Source organism: Kryptolebias marmoratus, linkage group LG2 (assembly GCF_001649575.2).
Source record: "Kryptolebias marmoratus isolate JLee-2015 linkage group LG2, ASM164957v2, whole genome shotgun sequence".
Classification (NCBI taxonomy): domain Eukaryota; kingdom Metazoa; phylum Chordata; class Actinopteri; order Cyprinodontiformes; family Rivulidae; genus Kryptolebias; species Kryptolebias marmoratus.
This window is the reverse complement of record NC_051431.1, coordinates 15,588,562-15,605,691: the sequence shown is the minus strand read 5'-3', so window position 1 is coordinate 15,605,691 and position 17,130 is coordinate 15,588,562. Positions and strand designations below refer to the sequence as shown.

The window sequence follows — 17,130 nt, the reverse complement described above, 5'->3', positions numbered from 1 at the left end:
GGGGGGGTTGTTTGATTTAATGCACTAAACAGGGCGCTTTTAAATGCAAAACTAGAGTTTAAAGGGTTTTTCAAAACTGTCACACGTGCACCTCATTCAAGGAAAGTTTCTGACAGCTTCTGACAGCTTTAAGATAACAGGCTCTTTATGCATGTTGGAAAAGAATGAGTGAGATTTATTTCTTTTTTTTTTTTAGTATGTGTGTGTTAAAAAGCACAGGATGTAAACAAAAAAGTGCGCCATGCTGTTGAAGTCGCTTTCTGTGAGTAGCAACCAAACTCGAGGGAGCTGACGAAACGTTGACCACCATCCCAACGTCCCGCGACGCAGCGTCCCGAGGAGTTCAGATGTCCAGCTGCTCCGAGCCGAAGGGTTCGACCCCGCCGTCGAAAGAGCCACGTTCGGAAGCCTTTATTTTTTTTTTAGGTGTGTGGTGTCTCCACAAAGGACACATCAGAGGCAGCTTCCCCCTGCTGTGTGAACGGCTGCACAGTTGTCTTTTAATTATCACACGCCCCCCCCCTGCCACTTATGTGCTGGGTCCCTGCATGCCAGATCATGCCCTTAAGACACACACACTTAAGCAGATCCGTTTGTAGTTAAAGCTGCAAGTCCCTTCTCCCACCCCCTCTCTGATTTCATTCAAAGTGGGGTTTAAACTACATCCAAGGATGAGACCAACTTTGCAGAAGCTGTTAGCTGTTCGATACAAGTATTTCATCCGTTCAAAACAGGATATAGATTATAAGGAAGTACAGAAAGGACAGGTTTGTGAGCGTTTGCCGCTCCTTGAGATCAAGTCGTTTGAGATTAATTGATATTTCTGTGTGCATTTGACACAACGGAGCAGAACAGGTTGACTGTAGTTATGATTCGGTAGCAAGGCAGCAGAAAAACTAACATAACTCAGAGTTTCATATCTCCTCTGCGTTTGTCCTTGTTTGCCCCCCAGTTTTCTGCAGAGTGTTATCGACAAAGCTGTCTCCCTGGCAGGCGCTACCTTCTGATGAGCGCACCTTGACCTTAAAATGACGGATTTAGTCGCAAAGCCAAAACGCGGACAAGTGGAACGCTTCGATTTTCAGACGAACACAAACGGTGAATAGCTCGGAAGAGGCCGTCAGTCAGAAGTGCTGGTGCCACTCGGCTGTCACTCAAACCTCGGAACAAAACGCAGCCTCGTTCACGCTGTCTTTTTGTCCTTTTCCTTTATTTTTCCACCTTTTTTTTTTTCCTCTGAGCGATCGCCTCTCGTTTCCAGTCTCGACATCTTAGTCTCTCTCTCTATCTCTCTCCTCTCCTGTTCTTCTTCTCTCCTCCTGCCCAGCTGGTCTCCTTTAACGTCCTCATCGCCGTCCAACCTTTGTCCATCCCTTGTCCCCCCCCCCTCTCTGTAGTCGCCTGTGAGTGATGGAAGGTGGAATCAAGTGAAGTGCTTTTGCCCTGATAATGTAATGAACCACTCCCTCCTTATCTTCAGAGGCACAGCACATCAAAAAGAAGGGAACTCCGCCGCTCGTGTGTGTGTGTGTGTGTGTGTGTGTGTGTGCGCGCGTCGGGGTCTGTGTGTGCCCGCGTAGTGCTCGGCGCGCTGTGTTTTGTTTTGTCTAGAACAGTCATGAATGCGCTGTCTGTTTTCCTGGTGAATAGATGATGGAAAGTCACCCGACAATGCACAGTGACCCTTGGTGTGTGTGTGTATGTACGAGCTCGTGTGTGTGCTCATTAAAGGTCAGTTCTGTCAGTGTGTCTGTTTTAGCGCATTACAGTGCGAATGAATCCGGTTTGATCACTTAGGCTGCGTTCACACCTGACAGTCCGGTGGACTCGGTTCAATTGGGGACCAAAATTGAAACGTTTGTTCCATTTTTCAGCTGCTGTGGTTCTCATTCCCATTGCACCGAGTCAATCGAGTCCAAACCCTTTGAGCGACCTGTCCCCCCCCACCTGTGGCAGCACCGCACCAAGAACTACTGAAGAAAACCTCTGAAGAAGACACTGAGCGCGACTTCCTTCTGATGGAGAAGTAAACAAAAATGAAGCGGCATCAAATTTCAGAGGTTTTAGGATTTCTTTTGGTTGTATTTACCCAGAAGGCCCTGCGCTGTAGTCCACTTCCTGCTTTTTGAGCGGTCTCCAGTCCGCTTGTATTCACATATGCATTCGAACCGCGCCAGAGTTCACTTCAACCGTAACCGAGAGTTCACTTTTTTGGTCCACATCAGAGTTCGATGGTGCGTTCACACCTCCCCAAACTAACCGGACTTTCTAGGCAAACGAGCAAGAGTTGGATTAAAGCGGACTAAACATGGCTAGTGTGAATGCATCCTAAAACTACTGCGTGTGCGATAAAACAATTGCATAGTCCCAATTGCATTTCCGAGTGTTACCCTTACCCCTTGGCTTTTAATTTGAGGTTGCAGAGAGTAGCTATTAAACTGTGACAGGGGATACCACTTTAAGAGGCTGATACACCATCATTGCCTTTGTTTTGTTTTTTTGATGCTCGTCTCCAGATATTGACTTAGATTTAAAAGCGATTGCTTACGGCCTACTGTCACTGTCATTTCTAAAAGACAAAAGCCGGAGTCCTAAATTAAAAAAAATGATATTGTGGATGTTAAGGCTGTTTATGTTGTTGTTATGCTCAAGTTTAATTGGGTTGTTATTAGCAGATTTTGTTGATTTCTTTTAAAACTAGTAATAGATTTTCATTTTGTGGCCAAAACGTTTGGGAACCGCGGGACTAGTTGGCGACTCTCAATATTCAGTTGTTTGCGACCGGCGAGCTGTGTGCTCCGCTTGCAAATCTATTCTGTTTCGTTTTTTAACGTCCACCCACATCGTACCCGGTTCATGATTTAATCTACTGGAGTACACTTTTGAAACGCTGATAGGCAGATTTAGACCCGTTTTTAAATAATTATGATTTATCACTAGCAGATATTTAGTGCTGGACATTTGGGGGTGTAGCCTCGGATGTTTCCTATCATCAGGCTCCCGTGCCGATGTCAAAACACAGCTCTGGACCTCTGGAATTACAGAAATTGAACCGAGGCTGGTTGGAGACGACTCGGCGACTATTTTCAGAGAAAACTGGTCGCACAAGTGTTTTGAGCAGGTTGAAAATTGAAGCAACAAGACTCACGCGAGGAAACTGAGAACCCCCTCGCAAACGCTTTAAGACATTTCAGAGACTCCCGTGCAAACGCCATTAGCCAACTAGTCGCGGCCCATTCAGATACCGGCTTAAAGCGAATGAGAGCCGTAACCTTTCTCACCGCAGGATCAGTCTGTTTCTAATCACTGCTGTGTAGTTCAGTGTCCTTAGTCACCTCTAACAGGGGAAAAAAAACACTATAAGCATTTGCAGAAATATGTCACAAGCCCCTGACTTGACTGTTAAACAGACAGATCAGTGGTGGGAAAGCTGCACATCTCCAGCTCACCTCTTAGATTAATCCCAGGTAACTGGAAGCTAAAATATCCGTCTCCGCACGTTTCTAGTCTCTCAGATGCGCGGCTCTACCCCCCCCCCTTTTGTGTCTTGTGTTTATTTGTGCGACTTGTGGTAATTTCATGCAACGCTTAATCCAACCAGGGGTGGGTGATTAAAAAAAAAAAAAGAAGGATTATGAACTGTGGATGGATACGGATCATTAAGTATTAATGTGCCTGTTTGACTTTCATACCGCATTAATTCATCATACCGCAAACTCTTTTACAGCCAGGAAAAAAGGAAACTTCAGCTCGACTAAACAGTTTCACATTTGGATGTTTGCTAGTAAATCAAAACGTGGGAACGCGCTGTTTGTTTTCCAGAAGATGCTGTCTGTAAAGAAACAAAGGTGAAGGGGGGGGTAGATAAGATGCCTGCAGGGCAGAGAGATGATTTGTTGATGCTGTCATTAAATTTTTTTTTTTGTTTCTTTTCTCCAGGTCAAAGTGACACAGGAGCTAAAAAACACTCACACGGAGCAGATGACAAGGCTGCACTTTAAACATCAGACTGAGTGCGACCTGCTGGAAGACATGAGGTACGGAGACGTCTGCGTGCCGCGTGATTCGCCGAGACGCGAGCCATTTGTTTTTCTTCTCTTTCGCTGTGCCGAAGGATGAAAGGAGCGCCCTCTCTCCAAGTTTTGGCAGACGTTTTGAAGCCCAGTCATTTGCGCTGGATGTGATTTGCGCGTCGCACATGTTGAGGAACGGCAGTAATCGGCAAAATAAAATAAAATAAAAAAAAAAAAAACAACAAACCAGAAAGAAGGCATTTGAGGAGCGAGGGAGAGGCGACGTGAGAAAGGAAAAGAGGAATGTCATATTCCAGTTTTTGGTGAACTAAAACGATGGTGGAATTTCTTGCTGCCCTTTCCCAGCTCTCTTAGCTGATTTTTTTTCTTTCTTTTTTTTAGTTTCAGAATTTCCACTCAGTCATTCTTTTCATTATTTCTTTTACCATTTTTGTCTCCTAGTTTTTCCCACCAGTATTATTTTGTCTGTCTCCATATCTCTTTCTCCTTTTCGGCTTAGCTCCGTTTGCTCGCGTCGTCTCTGCGTTGGCAGTTTTCCCCTTTTCGGATTTTTTGGCAGCGAGAACCTCCTCGGTTCCCCCTCTCACTTTCATTTACTCTGTTGACTAAGCATTGATTATTTATGACAGCGACAACTCTCTAATACCCTCCGCCTTCCTGCTTTCGTTCCTGTCTTTCTCACTTTGTCTCTGCTTCCATTCTCACACAGATTTTCCCATCTCTCGTCTCCACTTCGTTGCTGTCTTCGGGAGGAGGGGTGGGGGGGCAGCTCCAGCTGTTTGCGAACAGATTGGCGTGTTGCCGCGGGCTTTTTTGGAGAGTGAACAAGGCTCAGGTCTCACTTGTGGGCGAGAGTGAGATCCAGTTGTGCGTTAGTTTGTCTCAGCCGGAGCGAGGTGCCACCGGCTGAAGATCGCCAAATCGTCTTTCGTCGTCCTCGTTATTGAAAGGCACCGCCTGCAGTGTTTTCTCCGTATGTTACTCGAGCCTTTAATGTCCTGCAATTATTTGCGATGACACATTCCCGTAGTGGTAAAATCAGGAGCAGCAGGGTCGCGTAGGGCCCGAGCTCCGGCCCCCACAGTGACCCGCATCTGTTTAGTTGTTTCTCTTCGAGCGAGACGCTGAAGCTGTGGAAGTTTCTCGATTGATAGGATCGTTCTGAGACCATGATAGACACGCTAGATGCTAACAGAGTAACGTGAGGCAGTCATTGTAAAGCACCTTTAGTGGAATAATAGCATGATTTGAATTTATTGCATTGGACATGAAAACCTTTTAAAGGCTGTCACTTTTAGGGTTGCAAAAATTCTGGGAATTTTCAAGGTCGGGAACATCAAATTGCACATTTAAAACCGACTGCGGTGAACCAAAGTGCTGCACACAAAAACAACAAATTGCAACAAGAATTACAACAATTAAAACCACGATAGGACAAAATAAAAACCATAAAAGCAGCTCATACCTCAGCCCTCATGCTGTAGTAAAATTCAGTGAGTACAAATATGTTTTAAGAAGAGACTTAAAAACAGCCTGCCTGAAATGGAAACGCTTCATGGGTGTTAATGGGAATTTATGGGAGTAAATGGGGAATAAACCTGGAATGTAAAATATTGAATGTTGGTTTTAAATCTAGTTGGGGGAAAAATATATTTTAGCATAATCTTGACTAAAACAACCAGATTTTGATTCCATGGTACAGCAGTGTCTCCTGGACTGAAGGGACAGGTGGAAATGGCAACATGTAAAATAGTTTTTGTTTAGAGTTGTGTATATTTGACCTGTTCTGTACATAAATCTAAACATTTCAGTGATTTTTTTTTTTTTTTTGTGATATGCAAGTTCCAGATTTTTGTTTTGTTTTTATGCTATTACAACAAAAGTCATGGAAACATGAATGGAGTTCATGAATTTAGAAAAGGATTACAACAAAAAAAGGGGAATTGTAAACATGTTCAGATACGTTGTGCTACTTTCATAAACTTTGGGTCAATCTCATCATCTGCCAAAAACAAAATGTTTATATTTTTGTTTGGATTTGATAGTTTATTATTTCCCATAATTGGCAAGTTCACAATTTGGAACATTTCCAACGTTTTCTTCCAGAAAATTACCAGAAATGTTCCTCTCCTTTGCAGCTTTAGTCACTTGGTTGGACCTTTGCAAAAACATAAACACCAAGATGGATCATCAAGGCTCAAAACGTCTTTGAAATACTTAAACTCTACAGTACACACATTTCAGATGCAAAATAGTTTTTCTGACCGACAGAGGCACCTTCTTCTGCATGAATCATCCGGCAGATTTAACTCCTAACCCCCCCGCTAAAACCTGCTCTGAGGGGTTTCTAAGGTGGATCAATCCCCCTAATAGCTTGAATCAAAGTATTCAGCCATAAATGTGTGCGCAGAAGTTCCTGCCGCTCAGTTTTCTTCTGTTTGCAAATTATACAGGGTTTGAATTGAAAGTAGGAGAAAAAAAAAAAGAACGAAAAAGGAACGGAAGAAGGATGGTGCATTTAATCCTGCAGTTGTGCGTCTTTGCCGAACTAGTTATAGGAGGGAGGATAAGACAAATATAGAAAGGAGAACTCGATGACAAGCTGGTGGATTCACAAAGTCAACTTGGTGTCTTCAATCCAGCTAAATCCCGCACACCTGCCTCAAAAACCACACATGCATCGATTAGAAAGGGCTCACGTAGCCTCATATAAACTTAGATTTGTCTCATTCCTCCCTGGTTACACGGACCCAGCTTTCATAAAGCCATTTCTTCTCCCTCTTACTGGACAGGAATGTGCCTTTAGAGATCAGCGAATTAAACCTGAGCTGCTCTCAGGGCATCATTACGGCTTCGCTGGCTTCTCACCTTTACCCGCACCTCGGCTCTCGTTTTAACTCCCACGTCAGGGTTTTATGTGACTCATAACACAAGAGAAATGACATCTGAGGTTTACCTAGATTTACTGACCACATCTGTGGATTTATCCGCGCATGTTAATAAAAGGTTCTTCCTGCTCAGCAGTTTGAACCCAACAGGCTCAGAGTTCCTTGTAATCCTTGTCACTGCAGCTTCCACAACTTAACAAGATGGAGAACAGAAAATCAGATACCCATATTAATGCCCGATAACGCAATTAGGAAGTATTTGACAAAGATTACATCACAGAACACCTCAGCTGTTATTCTAAATGACCACACAGCCTCAGGTATGTTTTAATACTCTCTCTAGGCTGAATAGATTCAAACTTGATGTATTTCCTGTTGTCCAATATTTCTTTTTCTTGAAGTGAAGTGATTCGTCTCCACTGTTCCACTGTTATTTAGGAAGAAATATTCATTTACAGCAGACCTAGTCTGCTTCCTGATCCACATTTATATCGTTATTAATTCAAACTCTGTTGATTCTGTCTTTGAGACAGAGACACTTAGCGGCTCTGAACTGACATTTGTCGAGTCGGACAGGGGCAATCAGCAGTCCGAACCCCGACTGGTAGCGGGTCGGAACAGCGGCAATATAGACACGTCCTATACTGCAGCCGACAACAAAACCTTTTCCTTTTTTCCTTTTCCAGCAGACATTGTTCATCGGTAAAACCAGCAGAACAAACGTGACGGTCTTCCTGTAATGAAGTGGGTGGAGCTCCACTTGGGTTGCTAGGTGAGGGGCTGGGCTCGGCTTGGGGTTGCTAAGTAAGAACTTTTTGAAACGGGTTGTTTTGCAGACACCAGAAAACATTTACATTTTGCGAACAAACAGCTGGGTGATCTTTTTTTCGCGCTTGGACTGTTTGGAAGTACAAAAACATGCAAAAAGTAAGTTTTGCATAAAAGGTTAAATCAGTGCTATAGAGACAAATGATGTTAATTGCAGTTTCTTAGGCAAAACTAGTAAAATAATGCTGTCCATCACCTTACAATCATGAGTGTAATCCAGTGTTTATTTTTGCGTTCAGAGTGTTCAAAACTCTCCTGGCCTCTCCCATTTCCTGCTCAGACCTTCCTACAGTCATGTAATATAACGAGTGAGTGAATGCATGAACATTTTGAGCTTTAAGCAGGTTTGCAGTTAAACAGCGGTTGTTGTTCTTGGTCAGATTTTTAGGCGTCATTCTTCAAGTGATGCACGGCTCTGCAGAGACACGCGGAGTCCTTGACATGTCGCGTTCAGCAGCTGCGACTGCTCAGAGCAACAGCTTGCTGTGATGTTTTGACTGCTCTCCCGCGGTTCCATGGAGAGGGAAACAAATTCTTTCATTACGACTCGGGCCAAGTCCTCGCGTCCCCCTTTTTGTGAAAACCTAAGAAAAGCCTCTTTCCAATGACAAATAGTTTCAGTAACTGAGAACGTGTAGATATTCAAACAGCCTAAATGAGTAACTGTCAGCGATATGCCTGCAGTATTTACTAACTTAAGAAGATGGTATGACGGAAATTTAAAAATGGGTTTCCTAAATGAGATTTAGCCCTAGTTCTATCATTACAAACACTTTAGTTTGTAAAAATATATATATTTTTTAACAGAATTTACAAGGTTGTAACTTGTTTCCTGTAAAACTCACCGTTTTAGCGATGTTGTTGTCGTGCTACCTTACGTTTCATTTTTTAATCAATATAATTGAGATAATTAGTAAATTCGGTTCATTTGGAGCTCTGAGCCCAACACTAATGCGGCCTAATTTATCTGGTTTACAGTAAATGTCAGCTTTGCGAGGATAATAAAAGAGCCCTCATTATGTTTGAACTGTGAGAGCTTTTTCCTGCTGCCTGGCGTGTTTGGCGCCGTTCCACCGAATACAATTTCACACCTGCTTTCAATCAGCGAGGTCAAGGACCCCCGAACAGCTTTGCGTTCGATACGACGTGCTTTAAGCGCAACACCTCGACCTCAGACGGCTCCTTTTAGCAGCCGGTCCTGATGTGACGGCCCAGCGAGCGTCAGGTAACCTTCACAGAAAACGTTACGGGCTCAGGTGGCCGCGGGAAGTAAAACCAGAACAGGACAAAGCCGCGTTTCAGTGGCGCTGCAGATAATTCGCAGTGACGGCGTGTTCCACAGGCTGCCGTCAGCTGCTCACCTCCCACTTTCTCCTCCTCTCTGTCAGTCGGTTCCTCCAAGACGTGGCGGGGAGGCTGCAGGTGTCAATAATCTCATTTGCCAAACTGCGGAGCAGCCTATGCTCACACAGTTTGGCAAATGAATAGAGAAGCGCTGTGGGGAGGCGAAGGAGGATAACTGAATGTAACTGAATGGACTGTAGCTGTAAAAATCGAATGTCTTGCACGGCGTAGCTGGACGGCGAAGACATCAAAACAAGAACAAACAGAAGAGGAGCCCGTGACGTCCCATATCATCTCCAGTGATATCAGTGGAGCTGATGTGTGAGACATAATCCTGAGAAACATAATCACACTGTGATGCTAAAAGTGACAAATCTGTAAAATCAAAATGTTTTTAGGGGTTTATTTTTAGGGGAATTGGAGCCATAGTAAAGCAGTTTAACTGCTTGGAGACTGAACTCATCCATTTATTTGAACCATTCAGCCCTCTGAATTAGGACAAATTCTTCAAACAAACATTAAAAGAATTGGTATATTTTGAATTTAAAAAGCCAGAACAATTTGTCTTTGGCATATGAGTCAAGTGCTTGACGTGTCTCTAACATCATTTATTGACGTCTGCCTGCGAACACACCAGCACAGTAACATCAGCCAGCTCAGTGATGAGGCTGCTTTCAGTGCAGACATAACAACATTGATTTTTTTTTTCTTTTTTTATATAAGAAAGAATCAGCGATCGATCTTGTAAATGAGCATCCATCACCGATTAGCCCGAGACAAATATTCAGCCCCTACTGCTGCTCTTAATCTTATGAAAGTCAAAACACTCAACAAATTTTCAAAAAGGTTTTGGATCAGGTTCAGTCATTTGACGAATTCAAGATTGCAACCTAAATTTTAAGCCTCATCCAACCATAACCATGGTGACAAAGAGCCTGCAATAACTCGTCTCATTTTAATAAAGACTTTAGGTGTTTAGTGCTGGAATAACACAAACGCTAAACGACATTCTGTATATCTCAGCTTACTTCCTGTCATACGAAGGCTTGTGAATTATTTGTTATTAGTCTGAAGTGAAAGAAATGATGTGAAATTGTTTCAAACCGACCTGCACTTTTCCAAGCTGAACTTGCTTTTCTGATTTAATTGGAAGCATCTTTTCCACCCGGTGCCGTACTTGTTAGTTTCAAAGCACCCTGAAATCAAGCGAAAAACATTTCTGACCAAGAGCCCGTCCGCTCTTGGATGAGAAGAAGCGAGCGGAGTGCTCGCTTTGTTGCGTCTTGTGGTGATCTCGCCGTGCGAAAACACGACCACCCCTCCCCTGCCTCTGTAACACTCTGTGACTCATGTCGCCGATCTCAGTCAGACTCCTGCTAACCACCGACTTCAGCTGGTTCCCCGCGTTTGATTGTTTCCTCTTCCCTCTTTTGAACCTGTTGCCCCCACTGACCTGAACACACTTAGAAACACATACAAGTAGCGCGTGCAGTCTCAAGCTCTTAAGAGTTTCCTGTCAGACACAAACTCATTTTCAAGTCTTTTTTTTTTAATAAGATAAAGGCTGTAGAAGATGCTGGACGGTATGATCAGGTCTTAAGGAGTCGAGATGAACCAAGAAGCAGAATTAGTGTAAGATATTTTTAGCCAATAATTGGCTGTTTACTTGTGCCGTCTCTGCTGTGAGATAATTACGGTAGCATGAAAAGCCCAGACATGTCCAAAGATCCCAGTGCGGTTGCATGTTGCTAGTATGTGTACTGTTTGTGTACTGCTGTTGACCTCGCTTCTGTGTTTTCGAGGTGTCGTAGTAGTAGCAGTAATAGTAGATAAATACGCTGCAATGTCAAGTAAATGGCTCAAGGATGAAAGCCTTTTTATCAAGCTGTGCCTGAAAGAAGAAATGAAAGCACTCAGCGTTTGTGTTTGCATTTGCAGCAGGTAGGCATGAGCTGGCACGAGCTGGCACGAGCTTGCATACCACAGTTTCACAGGATTATGGCATTAAAACCAAAAAATCAAAAATGCATCACATCATTTATTTGCTTTTATTTAAAAAAAATCAATTACTGTTCCTTTCGCTGCCTAAATAATATCACTTTTGCTTAAAAATGGTTGATATAGGTGTCATAGTATATTATTGCTGTTATGGCAAACAGATAAAAACAACAGGAAGACCCAGCTTGTTGATTTTTTATTTTTTATCTATGATTATTTATGACAAAAGAAACGTCAAGCAGAACATCCCAGGGGTGAGACGGATCCAAGCGGCAGAATCTGTCTGCCCAAAACTGCAAAACATCTTTTTTTAAACAAGCTTATCAGCAAAGAAGAAGAAGAAGAAGGCCACCAATTTCAGCATATTTGACCCAGTACACATTATCTCTGAGAGCCTGACGAGCTTGCATGCTACTTTTGTAGCTTGTTGCAAACGTTTGATTCAAGCCGGCGTTACCTTGACAAGAGAGACAGTTGCTGCGTCTCTGGTAGACGAGCCGTGGCTGCGACTGTGCTGTCCTCCCCCAGATGAAACCTACAAACCAACTAACGACTTTGTATTTAATGAGCATAAACATTTAGGGGGAAATCTGCCCCTGACCGCCGTAAGCAACCGAAGACTAAAAGGTCTGGGGTTCCAATAAACAGGACACTTTAATTATTTACTTGCACACTTCTTTTATCACTTAGACAAGTATCCATTGTTATCTGGAGAACATTAAAGAGGGAGCGAAACAGTAAATCTGTTTCGGCGCCAATCCGAACAGTCAATTCTATGCGGTGGTTCCTGGTGTTTCTGTACGACGTCTCCTGAGACCTGAGCTTGTTTTGATGGCGCGGTTCAACTCAGAATAACCAGACACTTCTGACGTAGGTGTTTGTTTGCTGTTCCCTGAGTAAATGTGCCAGTAATAAAAGCGAGGATGGCAACCGACCGCGCGTCGCAAAACAGCTCCCAAGATGGGACAAACAGATCCTCAGTACGTTCCGCGCAAGCACATTATCTGTTTCGCGTTCATTTCGATTCAGTTTTAATGTTCTGCGGCTTGTTGCTAGATGGTAATCAGCGATTTAATTAGCGTGTACCCACAGACTGTAAATAAAGCCACAGTGAAACTGGCCTGTGAGCTGCTATTTTAAGCCTCTGGCTCCTGCGTTTAGACCAGGAGGAGGAAGGTGCAGCTGCCTGGTAAACAGGAGTGCCAGGATAGATGATAATAATGATGAAAACGGCCCGGCCAAGCAAAGTGTTTTTGAGGGCTAACATCTATTTAATTATGGTATAATTTTCAGGAGGTTCACCAACTCTGTGATTAGCACTCAACAGCTAAAGATGCTGTTATGACTTGTGCTAAAAATGTCTGAGTGTTTTCATGAGAATTATTCTGTTTTTTAAAGGCTTATAATGGCTGTCAGTGTGTTACTATTTTAAGGTGCTTCTGTTTCATGATGGACAGCTGATGACAAGATTCCTTTTTTCCTAGGCAAATTATGAGTATACCTTTTAATAAAAAATGAGCTGAATTTAATGCAAGTTTATACATAATGAAATGAAGTGCTTTTGACTGATATCCCCTAAACCAGAGGTCCCCAACCGCCGGGCTGCGGACCAGTACCGGTCCATGGGTCATTTGGTACTGGCCCGCACAGAAAGAATAATGAACTTACAGTATTTCTGTTTTTTTTGTTTTTTTTTCGGAGTGAATGACATTTATTTTGAAAAACTGACCGGATTCTCTCCACTACATCCGTCTATGGCTCACTCTTGATGCGTGTCAGAACGCTTATCTAGGTCACGTGAGCCGTTACCGCTAAAAACAAACCCACAAGCAGCAAAATGAGTTAAAAAACAAACGTCTCTGGAAGCCCTAGATGGGACCATCTGGTTACTGAGAAACAGGCACAGGGCTCCCACTGATTCAGCGTGATGGTGAGTTGTGTTCTTTGTGCTCTTTATATTTGTGGTGTCTCTTATTTTGAAGGGCCCGTTTAAACACAGAGAACATCAGGGGGAGGAGAGGCTGTTGTTCATGTTGATAACGCAACACCAGGACACGTTGGATCTTCAGGGGGAGGAGAGGCTGTTATTCATGTATTCATGTTGATAACGCGACACCAGGACGCAGCTAACAAAGCACGTTGGGTTTATATTTATTATGTTTTTAAAAATACCCCCGTTTTCATGCCGGTCATATCATTTTATTTTGTTGTATTTATCCGTCACACCGGTCCGTGAAAACACTGTCTGATAATGAACCGGTCCGTGGAGCTGAGAAGGTTGGGGACCGCTGATATAAATCAAGTTATTGAGTTTTAATGATTGCACCTTTTAATCTAATAACAAAAACCCAAAATGCTCAAAAAAGTGCTGTTATTATTATTTTTTTTAAATTTTGAACTGATTTTAAATGAGGTAAATGGGATTTTAGCTTTTATAAAAACATTCACTCAAGTACTGTAATAAATTATGGGTACATGTCCAGTTTGTGCTCTCGCCTTGTACAACTGGCGAACCAGCACAGTCAAAGGTGCGAACGTACAGTTTATTTTTTATTTTTCTTCTCTTGAGTGAAGACTGTTCCATGTAGCCTATTTTATAAGTTTCTAACATGTTTTATAAACTATATCTGTGGAGTTCATTGCAGAACAGTGTGTAGCTTTAAAACTTGAAAGGTTTTTCTAGTTTTGAGTTGCTTTTTCTGACTTGATCTTTGTTTTATGATATAAAATTCTTAAAATGTTGAGATTTTGTCTGTATTTGTGATCATGTTGGTTAAAGCTCCTATCTAATAACAGAAGGTCTTTTGTTTGCAAGCAGCGTTAGACTGTGATTATGTGTTTGTGTTATTTAAATTCTCAGAGGTTAGATTTCGATGGTCCTGTATGTGTTTACTGTTGATCAGACCTGGTCTCAGTGAAGCTGTCGTGTTTATTCTGGTCCTGCTCCATGGTAAAGGCTCGCTTTGTGCTGCAGATGTTACAGATGTGTTTTTAAAAGTCACGACCTTCAGATTAAGAGACTGACGGGCCGCCCACTGCGCCAACGAGGCCACCCAGTGATGTGTTTGTGCGTCTGTTGGAGAGGACACGCACCACTGTGTGTTCCTGTATGTGTTATTTTGGGGTGTGTGTCATATTTCAGATGATAAACATAGCGGTGGGGTTAAACATTAAACGCTTCCTGCAAGAGATTAGGAAAGGAAGTCACAGAATATCTCTGTTTTAAATCTTCTTTTAGGTCAGGATGTGAAAATTTGATCATTTGAAATTTTTAGTGTTTTCTTCAAGTGATTCCAGAAATTCTGAGGCTTGCTCTTCTTTGGAAAACAGACTAAAAACCCCCAGCTATGTAATGAAACTAAATAATGTCAAGGAAAACGGTTCACATGACGTGCTACCCTATTTGAGAGAATAAGTAATAATGTTTTTCATGTTATCTTCTGTGTAAGTCACTTTGATTTTTTTACGAGTTCGGTGGAAACTTTCACTCACTCGCTCGATGGTTCCTTGTTAACGGCGGTGGCGGCGGCTACCACCGGCTGGTTTACTTCTTCTTCCTCTGGGTGGAAACATGTACACATCTTGCATAAAATGTCAAAGTCTTTTTTTTCCCCTCCATCTAACTGTACAGAAGCTGAGACACTTCCAAACACTGGCTTGGGGGCTGATTAAAACAGAGGCAGCAGCATCTAGCAGTGGCACTTCTTCTCACAGACACTGCCACAGCTTTGGTGATAGTTTTGTCCAGCACAGTAACATCAGCCAGCTCAGTGATGAGGCTGCTTTTTTGGCATGTGGGCGATACTGTCCCCTGGATGTACACAGATTACACTGTTCTCCCAGTTTTAAAAAGCACAAACCCATTCTTTTTACCTGATCTCTACCGCAGCCAGAAGAAAACCCTCGTAGTTTATTTGGCCAGGCTGTAGATCAGAAATCTAAGTACGCAGTCACTTAGTTTAAAAGGTGTAAAAGAGATATCGAGTTGCTTGGACAGCAGTGCTTTGTGCTACAAATGTAGGAGTGTGCTTAGGGATGTAACCATAAAGTAAAAAGGTGTCTGCTTTGTCTTTCTAAAAATATATCTGTGTATCCTTCAGGCTTCAGGAGAGGTGGAAGACCAAAAAGTTTACTTCTGTTCTGAAACATACTGCACACACTGCAATAATTTCAGAGATTCCACCAATAATAATTAATTTACATGTGGAACAAATGTTATGAGCTTTGTAAGTTTGAGTGAATAAACTAAATTTCTTATTTCTTCTTGAAATGAATATTTAATCCAAGGGACACATATTATTAGTCCATGGCATTCAGCAGCCTGATTCTTCCAAAAAACCTTAACCATTTTAGCGCTCGGTCGTCGTCATTGTACAAGTGGTTTTGTTCATTCAAGTACATGGCTGTCCCAACAATCTGTCTGTGAAATCGTGTTCGCTTTGTTTTGATTTTCATTCTGCACATTCCTGAGCTTTGATAAGAGCTTCCACCATCTTTGATACCAGGATGTTTTGCGACGCAGGGAAGGCAAGAGGACGGTTAAAGGGGGGTGATGTTCTTTTTCTGGGTCTGAGATGGTACAGTTAATTTTAGAAAGTCCTGGGAGAATTTTAAAAACAAATGTTTTGAGCCTTCAGGAGCCTACGGTGACGTCTTCCTTGCACAACAATGTTCCACCTACATGGCTGTGATTATTGCAGTATTCTGTTTTTTAATGACTATAAAAAGCACCAAATATACAGCATTCTTTCTGAGCTTTGCTTTATGTATGCTAATGTATATGTGTATGCGAAGATAGCACTTAAACGAGCCTGTTATTGTTTTTGCAGGAGCTACAGTCTGAAGAAGGGACAGCTGGAGCGGGACTATGCTCAGGTAAGACTGACCGGACAGGGACACAAATCCTCTAATACAAACACTTTGGATGCTATCATTGTCTTACAATATTGCTGATCTATATCAATACTTCATGGTAGCTTTACTGACATTACCTTCTATAGTTCAAATGGAAAAGAAAAGCACAACCAGGTGTTTGATTTTCATTTATATTTTTCTGTTAGGTGCTATTTATCGCCTGTCGCTGAAAGGCAAAAGGTGGGCAATAAGGCTTTTGCTCGTGTGTGTGTGTGTGTCAGCGGTAGAAACCTAGAGAGCAGGATGACTGACACATACTGTTAATGCACTTTGGAATTTCTTTGCATAGTCTCAGAAACATTTTGTCCGGTTTCGTCCCCTCGAATCGACAGAGACGTTCACAAAATACCCGATTATGCTCTTCTTCTGCCTTGCGTAGTTTCACCCCTCTCTTTACAAATACAGATCTTTTCCACACACACACAAATTCCTCTCTCGACATGCATAAACTCGAATTTCCCAGGTGGATTTATTTCACAAGGTGGCAAAGCTTGATTTACAGCTAGAGACTCTGATATACAAGCGTGAAATCTTTACGACTACAAATTGAGCCAATATATCCATCTTATTGATGCAGAGATATTGGAGAGTTGTGCTTGTTTTATTTTAACGCGGGCTGTGTATATTATCAGTGACATGGAACGACAGCTTCAGTAGTGTGGAAACGGCTTCAGTAATGCATATCTGTATTGACACGCTGCTTCAACATCGGCTAATTGGTTTACGTTAAAGGAGCCTGATCCTGGGCAGTCACAAATGCTTCAATCAGGATCAAAGTCGGATATTTGAAACCAAATTAAGATATCTCTACACCACTTTATTTAGGCCCTGTTTACATATAGACAATCTTTTTGACACTTTAAGAACTCTTTGTGTGAACCGTTATATTTGTTGCTGCTGTTACACCTGAATATCCCCCTGTGGGATTATAAAGGCTGTTTCTATTCTATTCTATTCTATTCTATTCTATTCTATTCTATTCTATTCTATTCTATCTTTGCAAGTATTCATGTTTTTTATATTTATTGAGGTGAATCAACTAGAATAACACATTCACATTGATATGCTGCGCTCATTGAATCTGCTGTAGCTTCCATGCGAAGCAGGGTTGCCAGACACGAAGT

General features: G+C 42.4%; 1 protein-coding gene across 2 annotated transcripts in view; it reads left to right on the top strand.

Annotated features, from left to right (window-relative positions):
- Positions 1–17,130, top strand: part of LOC108244644 (F-BAR and double SH3 domains protein 2) — a 58,852-nt gene that overhangs the window by 1,054 nt on the left and 40,668 nt on the right. For both annotated transcript variants that reach the window (XM_037980380.1, XM_017431021.3), the window contains exons 2-3: positions 3,940–4,037; positions 15,922–15,967. In XM_037980380.1, coding sequence (XP_037836308.1) covers positions 3,940–4,037; positions 15,922–15,967 — 144 coding nt within the window. The remainder of the gene's footprint in view (positions 1–3,939; positions 4,038–15,921; positions 15,968–17,130) is intronic.